Consider the following 23,445-nt stretch of genomic DNA (forward strand, 5'->3'; position numbering starts at 1 on the left):
CAGTAGCCCCAGAGGCAGTTGTTGCGTGACGATTGCCAGGGCATAAAGCAACCTTATCCCCAGCTCCTTTTTTCTAGCTATGATTCCTGTATCAGGAGATGTGGGAGAGACATAGAAGGTGACCTAGGAGCCAGTATGCTGGCTCGGTGCCAGCCCAGGATCTCCTAAATTGGAGGAATTCTCAAGTGACCAGTTAAGTTGACTTTAGTATTGTTTTGCACCACCATAGCAGTGCAAAGCAATCTTAATGCAGAGCAGAATCTGGCAATAAATGTGTCTTTCACAGTTCACTGGAAAACCAGGAGGTGTTCTGTAAAGCATGTCTTGTGAGAGATGTTGCCATCAATTATTTTAGGTTCTACAAGAGTAAATTTTAAGACAAGATTCACGCGATCGCAACACCTTAAAAATTAGTGTATCCTGAAACATCAGACACCGTGGTCAGATAATAGCACTGCTGTGTAAATGATATATTATAGAAGCCTTCAGATGAAATGGGCAAGGGAGAAACTTTAAAAGAAAAGTTACCTTCTCTCTGATCATATTCTAAATGTAATTACGGTATATCCACCTCAATATGACAATCAGTCTAATCCATGATAATAAATTGTTGCACTTTTATAAATTTTCTGATAGCAATACAACTTTAGGACCAATCCTTCACCATGCTGAAGTCAATGAGTGTTTTGCCATTTTTTTTTTCAATAAAAGCAGGAGTAGGCCCTTTTTTGTATAGCTTCTTTTATAGCTTTGGTTTTCTACTGTCTGTAACTTTTAAAAGGCTTTACAGATTTTATATCAAAAAAGTCAGTGCATGGTTATGGTGTAAATTGCAGAAAACAGTGCTATGGAGAGAGAGCATGGTGAGTTAAAGCATTTTATTTTCCAGTCATAACACCAGGGAACCTTTTATTATTCATATGTCTCTGTGGTAATAAATATGTGTACTGGTCCTCATAAAAGCCAGAAAATGCCTAATGGAGTTTGTAAAGTAATGTGCATTTGTCTCATACTCAAGATAAGCTCTCCAAATTCTGTCCAGTGTCAGATGCTGTAATTACAGAGGCCCAATATCTGTTTTTCCCTAATTTCTAACAATCTGACAGCCAGCAGCTGATTGGCATTTCCAACATGATGCATTGTTCCACTTGATTCTAGAAACAGTAACCTGTTCAGAGGTGAGACTCCAATTCTGAAATGACGTGGAGGGTTTCTGCATGATTACTGTAACTGAAGGACTGAAAGAGTTTACAACTAGATAGAGTTTATACATGAGTTGTGCATATTTCAACAAACACTGACAGGATGGAAAGGAAAATCAGCAGAGAAATAAGGTAAAAATCAGTCTAGAAAAAATCAGTAATGGCTGCAGAAGATAGATCAAGAGGAAAAAAGTTAAGGTAGTATCATAACCAGAAAACAGTTGCAGGATATACCTGGGTTAATCAGATTTATGGTTTATACATGCAGCTCCCAGGTCCACAGAAAGAACACCACAGGCAGGTTATAGCATTGTCACGTGCCTCTCGAGAGATCACTGCATTCTCTTCCTTGTTCTCTGCCTTTTGTTTGCTCTACAGCTCTAGTGCTCTGAGGGGAAAAAAAACCCAGTGCTCAACTGCTAAGGAAATCATGGAATGATTGAAGAAAAAGTAGAAGTAAACCAAAGATTTAGCTTGTCAGTGAAACTTTACAATTAATAATTGTCCCTTCTGTTAGTACTCTTGGGTGGCATGTTTTGCCAAGGGCCAACAGCTGCTGTTCTTCTAACCAGATAAAGGCTTGATAAAAGCTTTCATATTCATATGTTCATGTCAGACATTGAGTTCTATTGAATCATAACTTTTTCTTCCTTAGGAGACTGATCCTGCAAGTTCTTACTCTCAAGAATATTTCTTATTCTCACATGTTAAATTTTTGTGTGTAAATCAGGATGTGAATGGGGTGCTTGCCAGACCAGGCCCTAATTTCTTAACTTATAAACCCAATGTATGGCTTATCTACACACACAAGGTGTACTCCTTTAACTTTACTCGTATAGCTAAGGTGTTACAACATACCTAGTGTGGACACAGTTATACCAGTATAAAGTTGTGTATAGCCGAATAGCTTATTCCCCTGAGGAAAAAGGGGGAATAAGCTACATTCATTTAAGGCACCTTTATAATGGTATGAATGTGCCCACACGAGTGGTTGTACTGGTATAATTATTTCAGTTTAAAAAAAAAAAACAAAGACCCCTAACCAAAATAGTAATAACAATTTAAAAAAATAAAATAAAAAAAATCTGTAGACCAGGCTTTAGTGGACAGGGCAATTATGAGCTTTCTTGCCATCTGAAAGATGAACATTTCATTCTCTGACCTGGTCTCTCATTTTTAGGGCTAACAGGGTTTGCTAGTGTAGTGCATTGAAGTATAGTGGTTAGGCACACAGACACACATCCTAGGCAATCAAAAAAAGTGCTGACAAGGAAACTGCTAAATATTCAAGAGCTCTGGCTGGCTGTTCAGTATTTGTGGACAAGAAATTGGTATTAGAAATTAGTGACTTTTTGTTCTGAGTTTGGTTGCTATCTAATCCTTTTAGATTGGTTAATGAAATTATGACAATTATTCCATTAAAAAACCCATATAGTCATTTTTTTAAAAAACAGGTAGAAAATGTGTGTGCAACTGAGGGTGCTGTAAGTGACAGGAAATGAAAACAGATTTCAGTGGCATTGAGGAAGCACAAAAATGACTTTAAGTCAGTGCAAAATATGAGGATATGAGACTGAATGTGAAGGTTATGAGGGATTGAGTAATTCTCTGCCTAGTGCCAGGGCCAGTCAGTCTTAGGGCTTGTGCTGTTAAACCACCATGTTTTCTGTGTAAGAGTTTTTTGGGGGAGATGGGATAATCTAACCTCTCAATTACATTAGTGCCCAAAATGCACAAATATTAGCTGAATTAAGTCTGGCTGCCATTAGACAGATCTCTCTGGAAAAATTATAGCTGGTAATGTATAAATAAAAGCAAGAGGATGTTTTGTACTTTTACCTGCATTAACAAACCGTTCCTCTGTCTCCTACTCTTTTTCTTTCTTGCTTGCTTCTGTAGAACCTCCAGTGGGCCCGAGATGTGTTGCTAGGCAGCAGTATCCCATGGCAGCAACTGAAGCACATGCCAGCACAGGGTCTCTTCTGTGAGAGGAACAAGACTAATTTCTTCAATGTAAGTTAATATTGTTGACAAACATATCAGTACTTGGACATTTTAACACCTGCTTCTCATATGGAAGGTTTGTTGAGAGAGAATGATGGGAGAATTTAACAAGAGAGGGTCGAAGGGGCAACACAGAGGGCAAAGGAGAAGATGGATTTGTACTACAGCGAAGTTTTTCAGTGTTGTCCCATCTAAGAGGATGCATGCATAGTGCTTATTCCTTATAACAGAAGTGGCCAACCTGTGGCTCCGGAGTCACATGCAGCTCTTCAGAAATTAATATGCTGCTCCTTGTGTAGGCACCGTCTACAGGGCTGGAGTTGCAGACACCAACTTTCCAGTGTGCTGGGGGGTGCTCGCTGCTCAACCCTTGGCTCTCTGCCACAAGCCCTGCCCCCACTCCCCCTTTCCCGCCCCCTCCCCTGAGGCTGCAGTGCCCTCGTTGGCTCCCCCTTCAGCCCCCTCCCCCAAGCCTCCTGCTGCCACAAAACAGCTGATCAGGAAGTGCAGGGAGGGAACGGGAGGCACTGATGGGGAGGCTGCCGGTGGGTGGGAGGCACTGGGAGTGGGGTGGGGGAGCTGATAGGGGCTGCTGACATAGTACTGTGGCTCTTTGGCAATGTACATTGGTAAATTCTGGCTCCTTCTCAGGCTCAGGCCACCCCTGCCTTATAAGCTTGAGAAGCTATCATCTTACAGTATTAACATGAATGGGGGTGGGAGAATCAGTGACTTGCCATCATATGATGGTCACTAAATGCTGCTGGGATGAAAACTGAACAGAATTAGAATTTTAAACATTTCTGCATGTGCATGCGCGCTCTCTCTCTCACTTGGGTAAGTCCTTTTGCACTTTTTTGAACAACCAAAAATAGTACCATTTGTTCAAAGAATTTTTGAGGTTTGGGGAGAGTACTGAAGTACTGTATCTAAACATGAGCTACTTTGTCAGCAAGAACAGGAGTTCTAGGTAATTTCATGAAGCCTAGTCTCTAGCAGAGTCTCACTGTACGGCAAACTAGCTGTCTGTACATATGTAGCCAAGGTGTCTTTACAATGCTCAGTGTTTGCTATCACTGTTTAATATTATAGTTTCTTGTACAAAACAATTTTCTCATAAGAATTGATTTTTGCTTTGCATTTGTTTAAAACAAACAAAAAGCTCTCTTCTGAAGACCATTTAGTGTTTTGTGCATTCTGTTCTCAGTAGTCCTCATAGAATATCCAGGTTGGAAGGGACCTCAGGAGGTCATCTAGTCCAACCCTGTGCTCAAAGCAGGACCAATCCCCAGACAGATTTTTGCCCCAGATCCCTAAACAGCCCCCTCAGGGATTGAACTCACAGCCCTGGGTTTAGCAGGCCAATGCTCAAACCACTGAGCTATCCCTGCCTCTGTCCCTTCTGCACAAGTTTCTTTTGATGTATAGTATGTGCCCTTCTCCCTCTGTAATCTACTGGAAGAATATTAAATGAAATTTCAAGTGTTTCAAAACCGTATCATGGTCCAGTCTTAAATTCCATCTCCCCCTCTACTCCTGAAGAGAGGTTTTTGTTATGAACACTGCCATGTCTGGGAGGGTGTAGACTTAGCAGTTGTGATGTAGTTGGTGAGCATGTGCCTGTATATGATGCTATTCTCCTGCAGTGCCTGCCTGCTTTTCCTACAAAAATCTTGTTCTGTTGCTTAGTCCTGCAAACTATTGAACACTCTTGCTCTGATCTAGCAAAGTGGTTAAGCATATAGAATCATAGAAATATAGGGCTGGAAGGGACCTCAAGAGGTCATTTAGTCCATCAGCCTGCACTGAAGCAGGACTAGGGTGACCAGACAGCAAGTGTGAAAAATCGGGACAGGAGTGAGGGGTAATAGGCACCTATATAAGACGAAGCCCCAAAAAATCGGGACTGTCCCTATAAAATCGGGACATCTGGTCACCCTAGGCAGGCCCAAGTATACCTAGACTGTCCCTGACAGGTGTTTGTCTAACCTGTTTTTAAAAACCTCCAAAGACTGGGATTCCACAACCTCCCTTGGAAGCATATGCCAGTGGTTAACTAGCCTTCTAATTAGAAAGTTTTTCCTAATACCTGATCTAAATCTCCCTTTCTTCAGATGAAGCTGATCATTTTGTGTTCCAAATCCAGTCCCCTATATAACGGCCTTCAACACATTTAAAGACTTTTATCAGGTCGCCCCTCAGTCTTCCTTTCTCAAGATTAAACATGCCCAGTGTTTTAAGCTGTCCTTATAGGTCAGGTTTTCTAAACCTTTTATCATTTTTGTAGGTCTCATCTGGATTCTTTCCAGTTTGTCCACATGTTCTTAAAGTGTGGTGCTCAGAATTGGACACAGTACTCCCGCTGAGGCCTTACCAGGGCTGAGTAGAGCAGGACAATTACCTCCCATGTTTTACATACAACATTCCGTTATCTGTCATTAATTAAAGATAGACTCATATGGGACCCCACTAAATACATACTCCCAGTTTGGCAGCGAAACATAGATAACTGGTTGAAAACCTGTACTTAAAAGAATAGTTATGTACTCATCTTACAATAATTTCAATTAGACCATATTTCTCTACTTTGCTTATCAAAATGTCATTGAGACTATGTCAAAAGCCTCACTAAAATCAAGATGTATCATATTTATAGCTTTCCCTCATTCACTAGGCCACTAACCCTGTCAAAGAAGGAAATTAGGTTGGTTTGGCATGATTTGTTCTTGACAAATCCATGGTGGCTCTTACTTATTACCTTACTATCCTCTAGGTCCTTACAAACTGATTGCTTAATAATTGGTTTCATTATCTTTCCAGTTATCAAAGTTAGGCTAACTTGTCTGTAATTCCCCAGGTCCTCTTTGTTCCCCTTTTTAAAGATATGTACTCTGTTTGCCCTTCTCCAGACTTCTGGGACATCACTCCTGCTCCATGAGTTCTCAGAGATAATCGCTCACGGTTCAATGTTTGGTTCAGCTAGTTCCTTAAGATTGATTTCATCAGCCCTTCCTGACTTAAATGCATCAAATTTTATTAAATATTCTTTAATCTGTTCTTTCCCTCTTCTGGTTTGTGTTCCTTCCTCCTTTGTTAATGTAACTTGTGCTAAGTATCTGGTCATAATTAACCTCTTTAGTGAAGACTGAAGCAAAAGAGGCATTAAATATTTCATTCTTCTTGCTTCATGCTTAGCTTTAATCACATGAGTGTTCCTAAAGAAGTCAATTGGACTGTTTGCATGCTTAAAGTTAACCATGTGCACTGGTGGATCGGGAGTGGAGCATTCAGCACCTTGAGGGATCAAATCTCAATGACTGCACTAAACAGACTGGAAGAACCAGTCAGGAGGGAACTGTGCAATTTGTGTCAGAATTGATTTCTACTCAAAAACAGGGATTTACTGTTTAAAAAGAGGTGAGTGGTCCACCTAATTTGGTATCTAGTTTATGAATGCTAGTGTGAGGTACTTCAAAGGAAGGTATAAACCCCCATAATGTCCCGAATTGTATGGTGCTGTGCCATGTGAGGGAAATTTCTTCCTGACCCCAGATAATGATCTGTTTATGCTCTGAAGAATGAGAAATGATAACCTTGTTAATTTTATCCTAGATATTATACATTTGCATATTCAGTAAAAATTTTAAATTACAAAATTGAATAAATTCCACAGTTTAGTATGTTCGTACATTATTAACAACTTAAACGTTATAATAAGAATATAGTCTCCAAAAGGAAGCTGTGCTCCAACTCAACACAACCCTGAAAAAGTAGCATTAGAAAAGTGATGATCCTGTCTAAAGGACAACAGACTCCACTAAGACTTTGCTTCTGCTATTGGTGTGCCTGTGCCAGTTAAGAGCCCTCATTTAGGATGCTGTCTCCAGCGATGAGCTGTTTAAATCTAGGGACTCTCAACTCAAATGCCCCAGCGTCTCTCAACTGCCATGATGGCACGCTAGGGTGGGGAGTGTCTTAGAGAGCTATAATGTAAGCCATTTGAGGGTTTATAGATCAGCACTAATACCCTAACATCTTGTGACGAAGTGGGACTGTTCTTAATGTTTCCCCTGAATACTATGTGGGTGCCTCAGTTTCCTCTATGCATTTCTTAAGTCTCCAGCATGCATAAATGGCTGACACTCTGTCTCCTGGCAACTAATAGCCTGCGCCCTTCCCCCCTGCAAGGAGATGCTAAAGGTGTGGGAGAACAGAGAGGTTAGGTGACCTCCTGGCCCCGGAAAGGAATTCAGCAGAGAAGGAGGGCTGGAGGGGATTTCAGTTTGGAGCTGGCTGGGGACGAGGAGTGAGTGCAGACGTGGGTGTCTGGCTCACTGCCCCCCCAGGATGGACCCAGCTGAGGGGTCCTGTTCTCTGTTACCTACAAGCTCTGTTTTAGACCATGTTCCTGTCATTGAATAAACCTCTGTTTTACTGGCTGGCTAAGAGTCACATCTGACTGCGAAGTTGGGGTGCAGGACCCTGTGACTTCCCTGTGTGGACTCGCTGTGGGAAGTGCACGGAGGGGCAGAGGATGCTGAATGCTCCAAGGTCAGACCCAGAAGTGACCGGTGAGCTGCCTGAAGACAGTCGCGCATAGACCATAGACTTAAGGCAGAAGGACCATTATAATCATCTAATCTGACTCCGCACAAAGCAGGCACAACCTACCCACCACTTCTATAACAAAACCCTAACCTATGTCTAGTTACGGAATCCCAAATTTAGTAGTTTGAAGACTCAGCTGCAAGAATTCTCCAGCAAGTGACCCCCCACCTGCCAGAGGAGAGCGAAAAACCTAGGCCTGCCAACGCCCTGGAGGAAAATTCCTCCCGACCCAAATATGCGATCAGCTAAACCCACATTGGCAAGGACGCACCCGCACACCGGAAAGAATTCCCTGCAGTAAGTCAGATCCATCCATATAACGCCGCACATACCACTGGCATACTTTACCTGCTGATAACAAAGATAATTGCCAAATTAATGCCAAAAGCTATCCCATCAGCACACCTTCCATAAACTATCAACTAGTGCTTAAAAGCCATAAATGAAAAATAAAAAAAAGGATATGTTTTGCACCTCACTACTTCCCTTGAGGCTCAGACTACTCCTCTGAGGTGAAACCTTGCCTAATTCGAGTACTCCTAGTTCCAGTTATACCAGTGTCTTGTGTCCCACATTGGAACTAAGCAATAATTCCTCCCTCCCTAATATATCTCGCCTTCCCCTCGGACTATTATAAAGAGCAACATATCCCCTCAACCTCTGGTAGCCTAAACAACCACAGCCTTTGCAGTCTCCTTCAACGACAGGTTTTCATTCCTCGATCACCATAGCCCGGCCTGAATCCTGTCAGTTTAATCATCCTCTACATGGAGAACGCCAAACTGCACACGATCCAAGAAGTCTCTACCATCTAATAACAACTAACACGCCTATCTTCGCAATACCATTCGCGCGAGCAATCTAAAACTGCATTACTTTTGTAACGCATATCACATGCAGCTCATATGTCACCCGACAACCAATACTCCAAGGTCTTCTCCTCTCTGTACTTCCATGATGGGTCATTATAACATAAAATTCTAGATTAACCCGAAAGCATGACTGCACTTTCACATTAAATCATACCTATTACTATTACTTCCATTTACAAGGTCATCCAACTCCCCGGTCCTCTCTGTGTTAGCAAACCCCTAACTTTGTGTCACCGCAATTATAGCACATTCTTTCTTGGGCCACGGTAATAATAAAAGTAAAATAAATGTGGTCCCAAAACCGTCCTGAGGACTCCACTATAACCTCTTCCAGCCTACATTCACCGTCAGTAGACCGTGGTGCCCTCTTTAACCATTCGATCATCTCTCAATCACTGATCCCCATCTTGCCATTACTAATATCCATTGCACTGTGTCAAAGGCCTACTGAAATCGAGGTAAATTAGATCTACTGCATCCTTTGTCTAAATACAGCTGTTACCTCTCAAAGAGAGATCCAGGTGTTAAAGGCAGGCGATCTACCTTTGTCAACCATGTTGTAATTTGTCCCAATACCAGATGCCTCAAGTCCTTAACGCTCTCCCTAAATTTTCAAGACCTCATACACAGAAGTCAAACTAACAGCCTATATTTACTCCGGATCACATTTTCCCTTTAAAATAGAACTATGTTAGCAAGTCTCTCAGTCACGGTACAACTTGTCTTTGTTTAGCAGTGCTGGGCCCTACTACATGAGACTCTCCGAGTACTTCATTAAAAATTCTGCAAATAGGCTGCAATTCAAGTATTCCTTTAATACTTGGGTAACGAGTACCTGGCCCCCGATTGTCCATTGAGCTGTCAGTGGCTTCTTTTCGAGTGTGTAATATCACTCCGACCCATTCATTTGCACCTTCATTATCCCAAACCTCATATCTCATAAAGACTAGCAAAGTATTTATAGACTATCTGGCCATGCCATGTAGCCTTAACCACGTGCCATCTCAGTGAACGCGGTTCACTCTCTTCTTTGTTTCTTCTTATTGATGGCTAAGAACCTTTCACTATGTTTAATTGCCTTTGCAAAGCCAACTCTACTGGCTTTAGCTTCGCAGTTATCCTACAGTTCGACCTCACTAAGTCTTGCTTGCAATCCCCAGTCTTCACCTGGAGCTTTCTCTCTTCTAATCACCTCTGAGATGCTTGCTCATCCAGCTTGGTCGCAACTCCGGCCTAGTGTTTTTCCCCTTGCTGGCAGCTTCTGATAGCTCTGCAGCTTCGACTACAAACTAAGTTCCAGCTCCTTCGCCTTAAATCCACTATTCTGTCAGTCCAACCCTCATAACAATTCCTTAATTTTAAAGTACCCTTTTGAAGTCAAAAACCCTAGTTCAGATCTATTTTGTTTATCCTCCATCTAGTTGGACTGGATAGCTCATATCACTCGAACCAACGTGTCCTACAACCATCTCTAACGAGCACCTCCAACTCACAAACCAATCAAAAAAAAAAAAAAAAAGAAAAAAAAAAAAGTAAAAGACCCTCTTGTGTTCTTCACTACTGGGAAAATCATAGCAGCCCGCCAGAAAAATTGAGCCCTATATACTAGCACTTGTCCTTCCAGTCTCTATCGGAAGTTAAATCGCCCATGAGACACCATTCCCCATTGTTTCTACTTCATTAAAAACATAAGAGGTCTCTTTCCATATCCAAATCAGATCCCAGCGGTCTGTAGCACACCCCAAGCACTATCTCAGGGCAGGCTCTAGTAGCTTTCTTTCCCAGTGTGATTTTTGCCCAGACAGACTGTCTTATCCATTCCATCACTTCTTATTTCTTTACAGTTAACCTCATTATCAATATACAATGCTACTCCATCACCTTTGCCTTTATTTCTGTCTTTCCTAAACAGCACATAGCCTTCAATACCTGTACTCCAGTCATGACTACTATTCCACCATGTTTCTGTTATCCCTATAATATCCGGCTTCACTTCTTGCACCAGTAGCTCTAGTTCACCAGAGAGGAGACTTCACCAGAGTCCTGACTGACTTGATAGGGAGCAGTTTCAGTGCATCGCGTGGGGACTTCGTGACACACCTACATGCAAATAAAAAGTTAGTACTATTATTGAATAGGCGTAATATTAATCTTGAGGCTAATTCAGCATAACTGACAATGGCATTCTGCACCATCTGTATCTTCCTAGTTCTCTTCAGGGGGATTACCATGTAAAGCAAATTGTAGTAATCCAGCATAGAAGACATGCAAGCAAGTGACAAAATCCAGATCCAAGAGAAATGGTTATAGTTACTTTGATATAGATGAAAAAAGCCACCAATGCCACCGAGATTCCAAGAACGAATAATGTTCGAATCTTTAAATTGTGAATCATTTGAAAAACTCCTTTCATAATTGGAATAAGAATCACCCCTCCCACCATACCCTGAAAATCCAACATCTATCTTGTTTGAGTTAAGCTTCAGTCAGTTTACTCTCAGCCAAGTCTCTACCTTGGCCAAGCACTAGGAAAGCAAATGTGCTGGATCATCTGGGTCTGGCAAAAAGGAGATACAGAGCTGCATGCCATCTACCATGTACTGATATCTTTACAACCCACTATCCTCCTTAATAGCATCACATATATGTTGAATAGGACAAGGTGGTAACAAAATAGAATTTTACAGAATCCCATAAAAATAGGCAATTGTCCAAAGCTTCTCTCTCACTAATCTTATTCATATGTCAAATATTTTTAATCTTACTGAACTCAGTATCCTGCAGCAGTGATCTCCACAGGTTAACAATGTTGCTTAAAGTATTTACACCCCCATGAAAAAAGGGAAAGAATACTGAGAAAAGCTTTCTTGTATACCCTTGATATAGAGTGTTCTTTTGCTCTCATCATAGGAAAGGTTAAAACGAATGCCTGAGTGGCTTTCTCAATATGATTCACTGTTTAGATACCATTTTCTTCCAAAGTGAATAGTCCTACTGTTTTTAATCTCTTCTCCTATGGAAGATTCAGAGCTGCTGAAATTGTAGCTGATTTAATTTTACATATACAAACAACCATTGTGTGAGAATGAGAGCTAGCAGCTCAAAGATTTTAGTAGGGATCTTGCCAACTTGCTCTTCCAGACATTTTATAAATCATGCATATTCCTGGTGGAATTATTTATGAAATGAGTGAGAGCAGTATATGAAAAGAAATAAACAGGGTAGTGCTGTCTCCTTTTAAATTTTACTGTGAGACTACAGGTCTGTATCTCAAGATGTCCTGTTCTGTTACCTAATTCGTTAGCCCTTGAGCAGCTGTGAGTGAGATCTTTTTGTACTATGCTCTGCTGCCTTGACGAACAGCAAGTAAGGCTTGTTTGCTTAGCCTTGATGTCACCTCACTGATATTAAACTGAGCTTCAAGGTACTTAAAATTCAGTATTCTAAATTTGAAGGAAATATGCTTCTTTGAGTTGATGCAGATGTGTATTCCACTTAAGTGAGAGCACACCCCGTGCACTGGAGCTGGAACATTTTGCCTAGCAGTACCTGTAGAGGGACAGCTATCATGCTGTAGCCCCTCCCCTGACTATATTAGGCGCCGCTGCCTGACCCTCTGTCAGTTCCTTCTTACCACCCGTGGCTGGAGTCAGAGCGCTGTATGGTTTAATCCCACATCTCTCTCAGCTAGTGTTTTCTGTTTTATAGTTATTGTACATAGTAGTGCATTAGTGTTTTATTAGCTAAGTTTTCCCAGTGATGTCTGCACCAGGGTTTAAACATTGTCCTTCATGTTGGGGAGCAATCCCCACAAGTAGTGCTTACTGTGTCTTGGTGAGGCCCATGTTAGGGTGTACTGTGCAATCTGCAGGTTATTAAAAAAGCAGACTCAAGTGTCTGGAGACCTCCCTTTAAAGCAGCTTCTATTTGAGCAGCCCATGTAGCTTGCTTCGATACTGAGGCTCTCATCTGGTCGGATGTCACCCTCGGGTTCTGAGAGAGCTCTGGCTTCACATTCTGGAGCACATGCAGTGGAGTCATTCCCCATCAAGTGTGCCGAGGAAGAGGTTGCATAAGACTAATGAGGATGGTCCCATGTCCTGTGTGGACACTCCAACCTCCCCCAGAAGGAGCATGGATCAGCATCGGGTGAGTGCTGACACACAAGATGGCATAGGTACCTGTAACACTGCCCCAGTACTGATTGGGGAGGTTAGAAACCCTGTACCATTGACTCCGGTTCTGGCTTCTGGGTGTGCATTGAGTCTGGTACCCATGAAAGACTGTTCCCTCATTGGTGGCATGTCAGGTGGCTACAGGCCACTGCCTTTCAGTCCCGACCTCTCCTTTGGTCCAGGACTTTGCCAGGACTACATCATTTGTAGACCAGTGCGCTGATCGGGTTGCCGAACCACTGAGTTTGTCAGCACCATATCGTAATGTTCCCCTCCTGCAAGGCGTGGAATTGGGGCTGGCATTGGGATCGGTATGGGACACCTCTGCACCGCCACAGTTGGCAATGCAAATGTTGCTATCGCACTTCTCCCTGCCGTCGGACATGTGGATACTGTTCCTGACTTCGGGATTCACTTCATTCCCGCTGGTGTGCTCAGCACTGATGGTACCACTTCTACTTTGTTTAGTTAATTTTGTATATTTGCCTTTAATATATATAATATATATTTTTTACTTATAATGTCTACAGAAAGGTTTCTATAGTAACTAAGTCAGAGATTAATCCACAGGGAGGAGAGGAGGAGCATTTTCTTTATATAGTAAGCAGCTTTTTCAGTTCAGATTCTATGCCACTATTAATAATAATAATTAAAAAAATTATGCTCGGTGCACAGAAGATAGTGTTTACCAGTACATGGTGGCTGGTAACTATGGGTACGTCTACACTACGGGATTATTCCGATTTTACATAAACCAGTTTTATAAAACAGATTGTATAAAGTTGAGTGCACGCGGCCACACTAAGCACATTAATTCGGCGGTGTGCGTTCCATGGTCCGAGGCTAGTGTCGATTTCTGGAGCCGTTGCACTGTGGGTAGCTATTCCATAGCTATCCCATAGTTCCCGCAGTCTCCCCTGCCCTTTAGAATTCTGGGTTGAGAGCCCAGTGCCTGATGGGCAAAAATATTGTCGGGGGGTGTTCTGGGTAAATGTCGTCAGTCATTCCTTCCTCCAGGAAAGCAACAGCAGACAATCATTTTGCACCCTTTTTCCCCTGGATTGCCCCTGGCAGACGCCATAGCACGGCAACCATGGAGCCCATTTCAGCTTTTTTTTTTTTTTATTACAGTCACCGTATGTGTACTGGATGCCGCTTGACAGAGCGCGATACTCCAGCGCTACACAGCAGCATTCATTTGCTTTTGCATGATAGCAGAGACGGTTATCAGTCGTTCTGTTACCGTCTTGCTGCCGGCGTAAATTGGCAATGAGATGATGGTTATCTGTCCTCTGTACTGTCTGCTGCTATCATGGGGTGCCCCTGGCTGAGATCGGCCGGGGGCGCAAAAGCAAAACTGGGAATGACTCCCTGAGTCAATCCCTCCTTTTATGGTTTCTAAAAATAGAGTCAGTCCTGCCTAGAATATGGGGCAGTGTGTACTAGAGAACCAGTGTATCAGAGAGCACAGCTGCTCTCATGTCAGATCCTGCAGAAATGATGAGCTACATGCCATTCACGGGGGGGTGCCCCTGCAACAACCCCACCCGTTGCTTCCCTCCTCCCCCAACCTTCCTGGGCTACCGTGGCAGTGTCCCCCCATTTGTGTCATGAAGTTAATAAGAATGCAGGAATAAGAAACACTGAGTTTTTAGTGATATAAAATGAGGGGAGGCAGCCTCCCCTCGGTGCTATGACAGTCCAGGCAGGACATTAAGCGGTGCGGGGGGAGAGAAGCCCAGCATGCCACTGCTATGATAGTCCAGGCAGGACAGAATCTTTTCTTTACACAGGAAAGGAGGGGGCTGATGGAGCTCAGCCCCCAGTTGCTATGATGAAGACGGTTACCAGCCATTCTGTACCATCTACTGGGAATGACCAGGAGTTATTCCTATTTTTACCCAGGTGCCCCCGGCCAGCCTCACCTGAAGCCAGCCAGGAGCACTCACGGTTGATAACAAGGACGGTTACCAGTCCTACTGCACCATCTGCCACCAGGGGAGGGGAGAGGAGTGGATACATACCGTGCTTCACTGCTGCAGCATCGCGTCTACCAGCAGCATTCAGTAGACATAGGGTGACATTGAAAGAAGTCAAGAAATGCTTTCTTTCCCTCTTCTTTCACGTGGTGGGGGGGGGGAGTAAATTGAGGAGCTATTCCCTGAACCACGCCGGACAATGTGTTTGACCCTACAGGCATTGGGAGCTCAGCCAAGAATGCAAATACTTTTCGGAGGACTGCTGTGGACTGTGGGATAGCTGGAGTCCTCAGTACCCCCTCCCTCCCTCCATGAGCGTCCATTTGAGTCTCTGGCTTCCCGTTACGCTTGTCATGCAGCACTGTGTAGCCTGGAGATTTTTTTTCAAACGCTTTGGCATTTCGTCTTCTGTAACGGAGCTTTGATAGAACAGATTTGTCTCCCCATACAGCGATCAGATCCAGTATCTCCCGTACAGGTCCATGCTGGAGCTCTTTTTGGATTTGGGACTGCATTGCCACCCGTGCTGATCAGAGCTCCACGCTGGGCAAACAGGAAATGAAAATCTAAATTTCGTGGGGCTTTTCCTGTTACCTGGCCACAGCATCCGAGTTCAGATTGCTGTCCAGAGCGGTCACAGTGGTGCACTGTGGATGATACCGCCCGGAGGCCATACCGTCGATTTGCGGCCACACTAACCCTAATCCGATATGGTAATACCGATTTTAGCGCTACTCCTCTCATTTCGGGGAGGAGTACAGAAACCGATTTAAAGAGCCCTTTATATCGATATAAAGGGCCTTGTAGTGTGGACGGGTACAGCGTTAAATCGGTTTAACGCTGCTAAAATCGGTTTAAACATGTAGTGTAGACCAGGCCTATGTTTCTTGAGATTGAATGGAAAGGAGCATTGTGAGGGGTTGAGCTCTGTGTGTATCAGTGGCTGCCCATACCAAGCAGTCTGATGTCCTGGATTTAATAATAATAATAGGAGATGTACCTATCTCCCAGAACTGGAAGGGACCTCAAAAGGTCATCGAGTCCAGCCCTCTGCCTTCACTAGCAGGACCAAGTACTGATTTTTGCCCTAGATTCCTAAGTGGCCCCCTCAAGGATTGAACTCACACCCCGGGGTTTAGCAGGCCACTGGGCTATCCCTTCCCCATTAGTGGTTTCATTGTATATCCCTCACAGCATTAGTAAGTTTAGGGAATGAAAAGGGTTGCAAATGTTCAAGGTAAATGCTCATAGCTTTTTACAAAAGTTATTTCATGCTGTTTTTCACAAGTCTGAATTTCACAATAAAATTCATTAGCCCAAAATATCTTTACGTATTGGCTTACAAATGTCTAGTTTGAAATATTGTGGGTGGAGGGTTTATACGCAAAATTGAAGAACCCTGTTAGCCATCTTTGACAATTTTTACTAGGGAGGAAAAGACAGGAATAAAGCAATGTATACACACATACAGTGTACTGTGCATAAGTAGACAGGTGTACCAAATCATGCAGGGATGGAGGCTGCCAAGGACTTCAGCACTCTTTCTACCTCCAAAAGTGGCACAAAAATTTTATTGGGCTTTGTGTCCCCAAGGTTTCCCATTCTTCCTTCCATACTCTGGGAAAGCAGAGCCAAGCGTAGGCAGCAGCCTTCATAGGGCAGCAGCTGTCAAATCATTCCAGCATTCTGAGAGGGAGCAAGTGATGGCTCAGATTACAGTGATTTTTTCATTGCATTGGGACTGTTCACACTAAGTATGATTGCGCATTGGCACACTGTGAATGGGCCCTGCAGGACTGAGAGTTCTGGCTGCTGTGCAGTCAAAGAATGAGGTCTTCATCTGTACAGAATGCTCATGGGGGCAGAATTAGTCAACGTAGGCCCTTCTCTGTTGCTCTGCCAGTGGTGGGCTTTCTCTGGCCCTGCTATTGGTCCTGCCTGCTCTTACAGTTCTGTAAGGAAGCAGTTGGTTCTGAGGAGGGAATCTAGTTAGGAACCATGTGACTTTGGACTGGAATTTTGAACAGCCAGAGTTGGGCACATGAATTTGAGGCTGCTGACATTATAATTGTTGTTTATATGGTTGGGCAGCAGGGAACCCAGCCCTGTTCCCACTAGGATTCCACAATGTACCCAAAGCATTATTGACTCACATGACCTGTACTCAGAGATCCAAACCCCCTGCAGAATATGTTACATGGTGTCCCTGCTAACCCTGTAATGTGATAGACATGACCTCACACATAATAGCTGAGGGAGGAGGGAAGCAGGAGATCCATTGGAGTTGCCTGAGCCAGTATTTGGCTCTTTCTCAGGCCAGCCTGAGCCAGCTACTTCTCCTTGTGCCACTTTGTTATAGTGTCTGCTACCCTTCTCTTCTTTCTCTTGTCTGGTAATGGGTTAGGGACACTCTCCATCTCTCTCCTAGCTGGTAGCTCTCCCAGATTGGTGGTAGTTTCTGGACCTCCAGATCCTAGGCAACTGCTGCAGTGAGATCTAATATTCTGGGAGGAGCAACATTAGCATGAAAAAAGGGAAAGAATACTGAGAAAAGCTTTCTTGGGGAAGGGGAAGAGGATAATGCGGTATGTGGGTTGGGATTCTGCTTCTGAGTTTATTTTATGACGTGCATTGTGGCTGTACATTGGTTTATGGTTGGATGGGGACGTGTTCTTGCTTGGCTGCCACCCTTTGCCAAGGAGGTTGTGGCCCTTCAAGCACTTCTCACGCTTATTCTGAAAACGGGTAAGCAATATTGCCAACCCTAAACGCCCAAAACTCATGAGTCAGGCCCCCAAAACTGTGAGGGTTTTTTAAAATAATGTATTTGGGGAGGCGGGGAGTTATTTGCTTTCTGGTCCCTAAGGCTTTAGGGTGCTTTTTCTCTGCAACCAAGGAGGCTAGAAATGTTTTTTTTTAAATGAAATCTAAGGTTCTCATGCAATCTTTTGATTCCAGCAGCTGTGGCTTTAACAAGAACAAATATCATGAGATTCACAATAAAATTACATGATTTGGCAACAATAAGTAAATGTGCCACTAGGAGGGGGCTGAAATAAATAACTTGCAACCTACAGTATTAACCCTGAGCTGGAAGTGCCTAGCACACTTGTGGGCACAATAACATAATCAATAAAGAGCATAACAAAAATACATATTAAACCAGCCTCAACATGTCTGTTCTGTTTAAGGCTGTAGCAAGGCTCACAGATGTGATGAAAGTATGGTTAAATTTCATCTACCCTAGAAGACAGAACTGTTAACCTTCACAGGAGATAGCTTTGTTGTAACTAGCTCCCCTTCCATGGTTGTTATGATGCAGTGAATAGGCCCTGTTCTGGAGAAGTGCAGTCCAGTGGAACATTGAATGAAATCCCTTACATCCTCACCACCACCGATGTGAACTTGTCAGAGTTCATAGCTAAGTAGAGGCAGAGCTGCAAAATATTTGTCTGAGGGGACCTCCAAGGAAAACCAGGTGCTGCAGGAAAGAGTGTTGTTGGTTCAGGAGGTATCCTCTAGGTATCCACACTTTCCTCTGAGTGTACTTCGCACTGCACGCTCCTTTCAGCTGCATGTAGAATACAAACATGACAAGCCCCATTACCCCCATCCCCATAGGTATAAATAGCAGTGTAGATGGTGAGGCAGTGCTTGGGCAAGTACACTAAAGACACTTCTGAACTCTGTGGGTGTGTACCCTACAGTACTCTCTACTTGCCCAAGCATTGTGTCCTCATCTACAATGCTATTTTTACCAATGTAATGTCCTTCTGCCTCCCTGCTTCTGGAGTCTCCCCACTGCAGAAAAGGATCTGACGCAGGGAAAGGCACCAGCAGCTCCTTGCTGTTCTTTTCTCTGCATTTCTTTCCCTACAACTCTCAATTCCCATTCCAGAGTGCTTCATTCTCAGCTTCTTCCCCATTATACTGGCAGCTAAATAGTTAATATTGACCCAAGTGTCATTTAAAGTTGATATTCCTTTCAGATTAATAGGCAACAGGAGAGTTCACATCACAGTCATCATTTTGCTCTCTGCAGACTCAGGCAAATATTTACATCACTCATTCAGTTGACGTTTAAAAAGTTATCTCTGCAGCCTTACGGTCTAGAAATTAACTTTTTTTTTTAAATAAAAGCTTAGATTCTTGAGAATCTGACTTTAATAAATATATCATGAGGGATGGAGCCAGCCTGCAGCTGTATGTTCGACATCCTGTCTCTAGAACCATGACGTGGCCATAAGAGATCTACAGTTGCTGTCTGTGATTTAATTTCGAGTTTAATAACATGAACCTTTATTTGTAGCAGACACTGTCTTCGTACAGAAAGTTCACTTTTGGAGAAGACCCAGGAAATTTGCATGTTATAGCAGAGTGAGTGTATTAATTTTCGTTATATAAAGTGCTTTTAGAACAGACATATGGTTTCTATTGAAAAAATCTTTGGTAACAGAGTGCTCTCATAACAGGACTAGAGTTAGGACTCTTGGGTTCTTTTCCTGTCTATGGCACTGACTTGCTGTGTGACCTTGGGCAAGCCATTTCACCCCTTTCCCTTATTGTGTCCATTTGCAGAGTTAATGTAATCATATTCATGTACCTATCATCCAGAGTGTTCTGAGGTTTAACTAGATGAAAAATTGTAAAATATGCTAAGATTTTTGCATCTGTCTCCTAAGAGCAAATCTAAAGACAGGGATAAGTAAGTAGTTAACTGAGAGAGTGAAACTTTCGTAGTTATTGGATTAAAATCAGGAACCCAATGAGCAGTGAAGTCGTAGAATTAGCTATAAAAAGTTAGATAACTTTTTCAACCTCTGCCCAACATGCTATTTAAGTACTTCACTCCATTCCTTGGAAAAACAGAACTTATGGGTGAAAAATGTCCATCGTTCATAGTCTTCTGTCTCAATATTCACACACTATTCTTTCTAGCTAACTTTCCAGTCTTCTACTGTCCAGCTAGTTAGTAGAGATGCTAGTAATGCTAAATCGCTTGAAGTACACAGGAAAGGGGGTTCCTGCTGTTTTTTCATCATTAGCTGTGAAGCAATTGTTTCTTTTTGTACTCTGTTTCCCAAGGAAAAGTTTCCTCTTCTGTTGAAGAAGATGAGTTTGTAGACAAAGGGAAGCTAGGAAAGAGAAAAATGGAAGAATGAAAACTTGGAGTTGCCTTGGGAAAGAGATATTATCATGAAGATCCAAAGATGTTACAGGATATAAAGCAGCCACTTTTGGATCTGGGTCTAAAACAGGGGTTGGCAAACATTTTGGCCCAAGGGCCACATCTGGGTTGCGAAACTATATGGAGGGCCAGGCAGGGAAGGCTGTGCCTCCCCAAACAGCCTGGCCCCCACCCCTTATCCACCTGCTCCCACTTCTCCACCGCCCACTCGACCCCATACTCCACCCGCCTCCCCCGACCCCCCCTCCAAGGACACACCCCACCCCTAACCGTCCTTGACACCCCACCCCACATTCAACCTCCCCCACCCTTCCGCTCCGTCCCCTGACTTGCCCCAACCCTGCCGGAGCTCAGGGCTGGACAGGACAGTCCTGCAGCCGTGTTTGCCACCTCTGGTTCAAGAGCCGAAAGCCTAGTGCATTTTACTCACTTATTCACTAGCACTTTTCATGTTTTCTGTGACTACCTTGCTGCATTAAATAAGAAACATAAGAAAACATGAACGAACAGGTACTGGGTACCAGGAGGTCCACCTAGCTCCCAGTATCCTGACGTCTTGACAGTGACCATCCAGTGCCGAGAATACAACATAACATCATTCCCATGCTTCTGTTGCCCATCCCAGCTTTCTGACAAACAGAGGCTAAGACACTTATCCCTTCCCATCCTATAGTACCTTGAATTGGACCTATCCTCCATGAACTTGTTAGTTCTTTTCTAGAGCCCTGTATAGTGTCTTGCTTCACAACATCCTCTGGCAAAGAGTTCCACAGACTGTATTAGTGAAAATACTACTTTTGTTTGTTAAACCTGGCTTCTTATTAATTTCATTTCATGCCCCTAGTTCTTGTTGTTATTGAGGGTTTAAAGATTCCTTATTTACTTGTCTACAACAAGTCATATTTTATAGTTTTCCACATTTACTCCAAAGATCTCTTCTTGAGTGCACAGCTAATTTAGACCCCATCATTTTATATGTATAGCAGGGATTATTTTATCCAATGTGCTTTACTTTGCATTTATCAACATTGAATTTCATCTGCCATTTTGTTGCCCAGTCATGCAATTTTGTGAGATCCTTTTGTAGCTCTTCGCAGTCTCCCTGGGACTTAACTATCTTGAGTAGTTTTGTATCATCTGCCAATTTTACCACCTCGCTATTTACCCCTTTTTCCAGATCATTTATGAATATGTTGAATCGGACTGATCCCAGTACAGACGTCTGGGGGACACCACTATTTACCTCTGTCCATTCTGAAAAACTGACCATTTATTCCTACCCTTTGTTTCCTTCTTTTAACCAGTTACTCATCCATGAGAAGACCTTCCCTCTTATCCCATGACAGCTTACTTTGCTTAAGAGACTTTGGTAAGGGCCTTTTCAGAGACTTTCTGAAAATCTAAGTACACTATATCCATTGGATCCCTCTTTTCCACATACTTGTTGACCCCCTCAAAGAATTCTAGTAGATTGGTGAGGCATGATTTCCCTTTGCAAAAACCATGTTGACTCTTCCCCCAACAAATTATGTTCATCTATATGGCTGAGAATTTTGTTCTTTACTGTAGTTTCAACCAGTTTGCCCAGTACTGAAGTCAGGCTTACTGGCCTGACATTACTAAGATCACCTCTGGAGCCCTTTTAAAAAATCCATGTCACATTAGCTATCCTACAGTCATTTGCTACAGAAGCTGATTTAAATGAGAGGTTACAGACTACAGTTAGTAGTTCTGCAATTTCACATTTGAGTTCCTTCAGAACTCTTGGGTGAATATCATCTTGTCTTGGTGACTTATTGCTGTTTAATTTATCAATTTGTTCCAAAACCACCTCTAATGACTGTGACGAAGTGGGATTTTATTAACGTTATGATGTTGCATGTGAGTCTTACTGTCCTGTACTAATACTATGTGTACTTCAGTTTTCCTGTGTACTGCTCCAGTGCTTAGGTGATGGGAATTGGGTTTGTGACTTTCACTGAGGCCCTCGAGCAGGTGAGGCAAGCGAGACAGGAGGAGAAGCAACGGGCAGATCGAAGGGTGGGTGGCTGGAATCTGGGGAGTCTGCATTTTGGGACTGGAGAGGAAGGAGGCCAGGGCATCTGGCTCGGAGTTCCCCAAGATGGACTTGGCTGAAAGTCATTAATTTCTGTGCTAACAAGTTCTATTCTGTGCTGTGTTCCTGTCGACTAATAACCCTTTTATGCTAGCTAAGAGTCACTGCTGGCTGTGGAGTTTGAGTGCAGGAGTCCCGCCCGGGCGGACTTGCTGCAGGAAGCGCATGGTGCAGAATGGCATGCTGAATGCTCTGCGGCCAGACCCAGGAATGTTGAAGCTGTGTAAGCTTCTTGCCCTGGCGACAGTGAGGGCAGGCATACTACCTCAGAGTCCTGACTGGCTCCATATAGAGTAGTTCCAGAGCATCGCCCCATGACTCCATGACAATGACATCTCAATCTGGGACAGTTCCTCAGATATGTCACCTAAAAAAAATAGCTCAGGTTTGGGAATCTCCCTCACATCCTCAGCCATGAAGACCGATGCAAATAAGTCTTTTAGTTCTTCTTCGAGTGCTTGCTCATATCCATTCCAATTAAGTGTGCGCGCGCCGCGTGCACGTTCGTTGGAAGATTTTTACCCTAGCAACACCCTGCGGCTCCACTATCTGTACCGCAGTCTGAGCAGCAGCCTAAACCAAGCCGCCTGGCACCAGCAACTGCCGCTGCACCGGCAATCTTGGCACCGTTGATTCTGGCCGCACAAGAGCCATCAAGTCTGGTGCATGACAGCTCCCCTGCACATGCCTCAGTAGAGCTTATCGTTCTCGCTACGCCAGAGACTTATTCGACGGCGAGAGAACTAATTGCCTTAACGGAGCCCACCCTGGCTCAACCCCCAGCACCGCCGGTGCGGGTTATTCAATCAACAGGGAAGCCTGCCATGGTCAGGCCATCCTCCATCGACGCCGCAGGCAGGCAACATTCAAGATCGAGGTCTCGCCAGCGTTCTCAATCTCGTCACTGGTCCTGATCTAGGTGCCACTCGCAGTCCCAGTACCGATCTCCTTCTTGATACCGGTCGTACTCACGGCACCGCTCAAGATCCCGCTCACCGGACCGATACTCCAGATACTGGTCCAGCTCCCGGCACCGCTCACGCCACAGCTGCTCTCATCATAGAGCTTCACGATCCCAGTCGACCTCTTGGCACCGCGCCGGTCGCAGGTCCCGGTCTCCCTCTCAGCACCAGTACGACTCCCGGTACTGCTCACCGGTACAGCATGAAGTACAGTACCCTGGACACAGGGCTCCCCCTCACGTCATTTCTGCTCCACCATGGCCATCGCAGCACCCATCTGAGTCTTCGCACGCTGATAGCGCTGCCTATGGGAATTCAGAGACGCACAGCCGTGTTCCC

General features: G+C 43.8%; 1 protein-coding gene across 8 annotated transcripts in view; it reads left to right on the forward strand.

The window, feature by feature from the left end:
• The window catches only part of CABIN1 (calcineurin binding protein 1), a 222,795-nt gene that overhangs the window by 97,365 nt on the left and 101,985 nt on the right, over positions 1 to 23,445 (forward strand). For all 8 annotated transcript variants that reach the window (XM_032801282.2, XM_075060054.1, XM_075060057.1 and 5 more), the window contains one exon: positions 3,102 to 3,215. In XM_032801282.2, coding sequence (XP_032657173.1) covers positions 3,102 to 3,215 — 114 coding nt within the window. The remainder of the gene's footprint in view (positions 1 to 3,101; positions 3,216 to 23,445) is intronic.

The sequence above is a fragment of the Chelonoidis abingdonii genome, chromosome 22 (assembly GCF_003597395.2).
Source record: "Chelonoidis abingdonii isolate Lonesome George chromosome 22, CheloAbing_2.0, whole genome shotgun sequence".
Taxonomy (NCBI): Eukaryota; Metazoa; Chordata; order Testudines; family Testudinidae; genus Chelonoidis; species Chelonoidis abingdonii.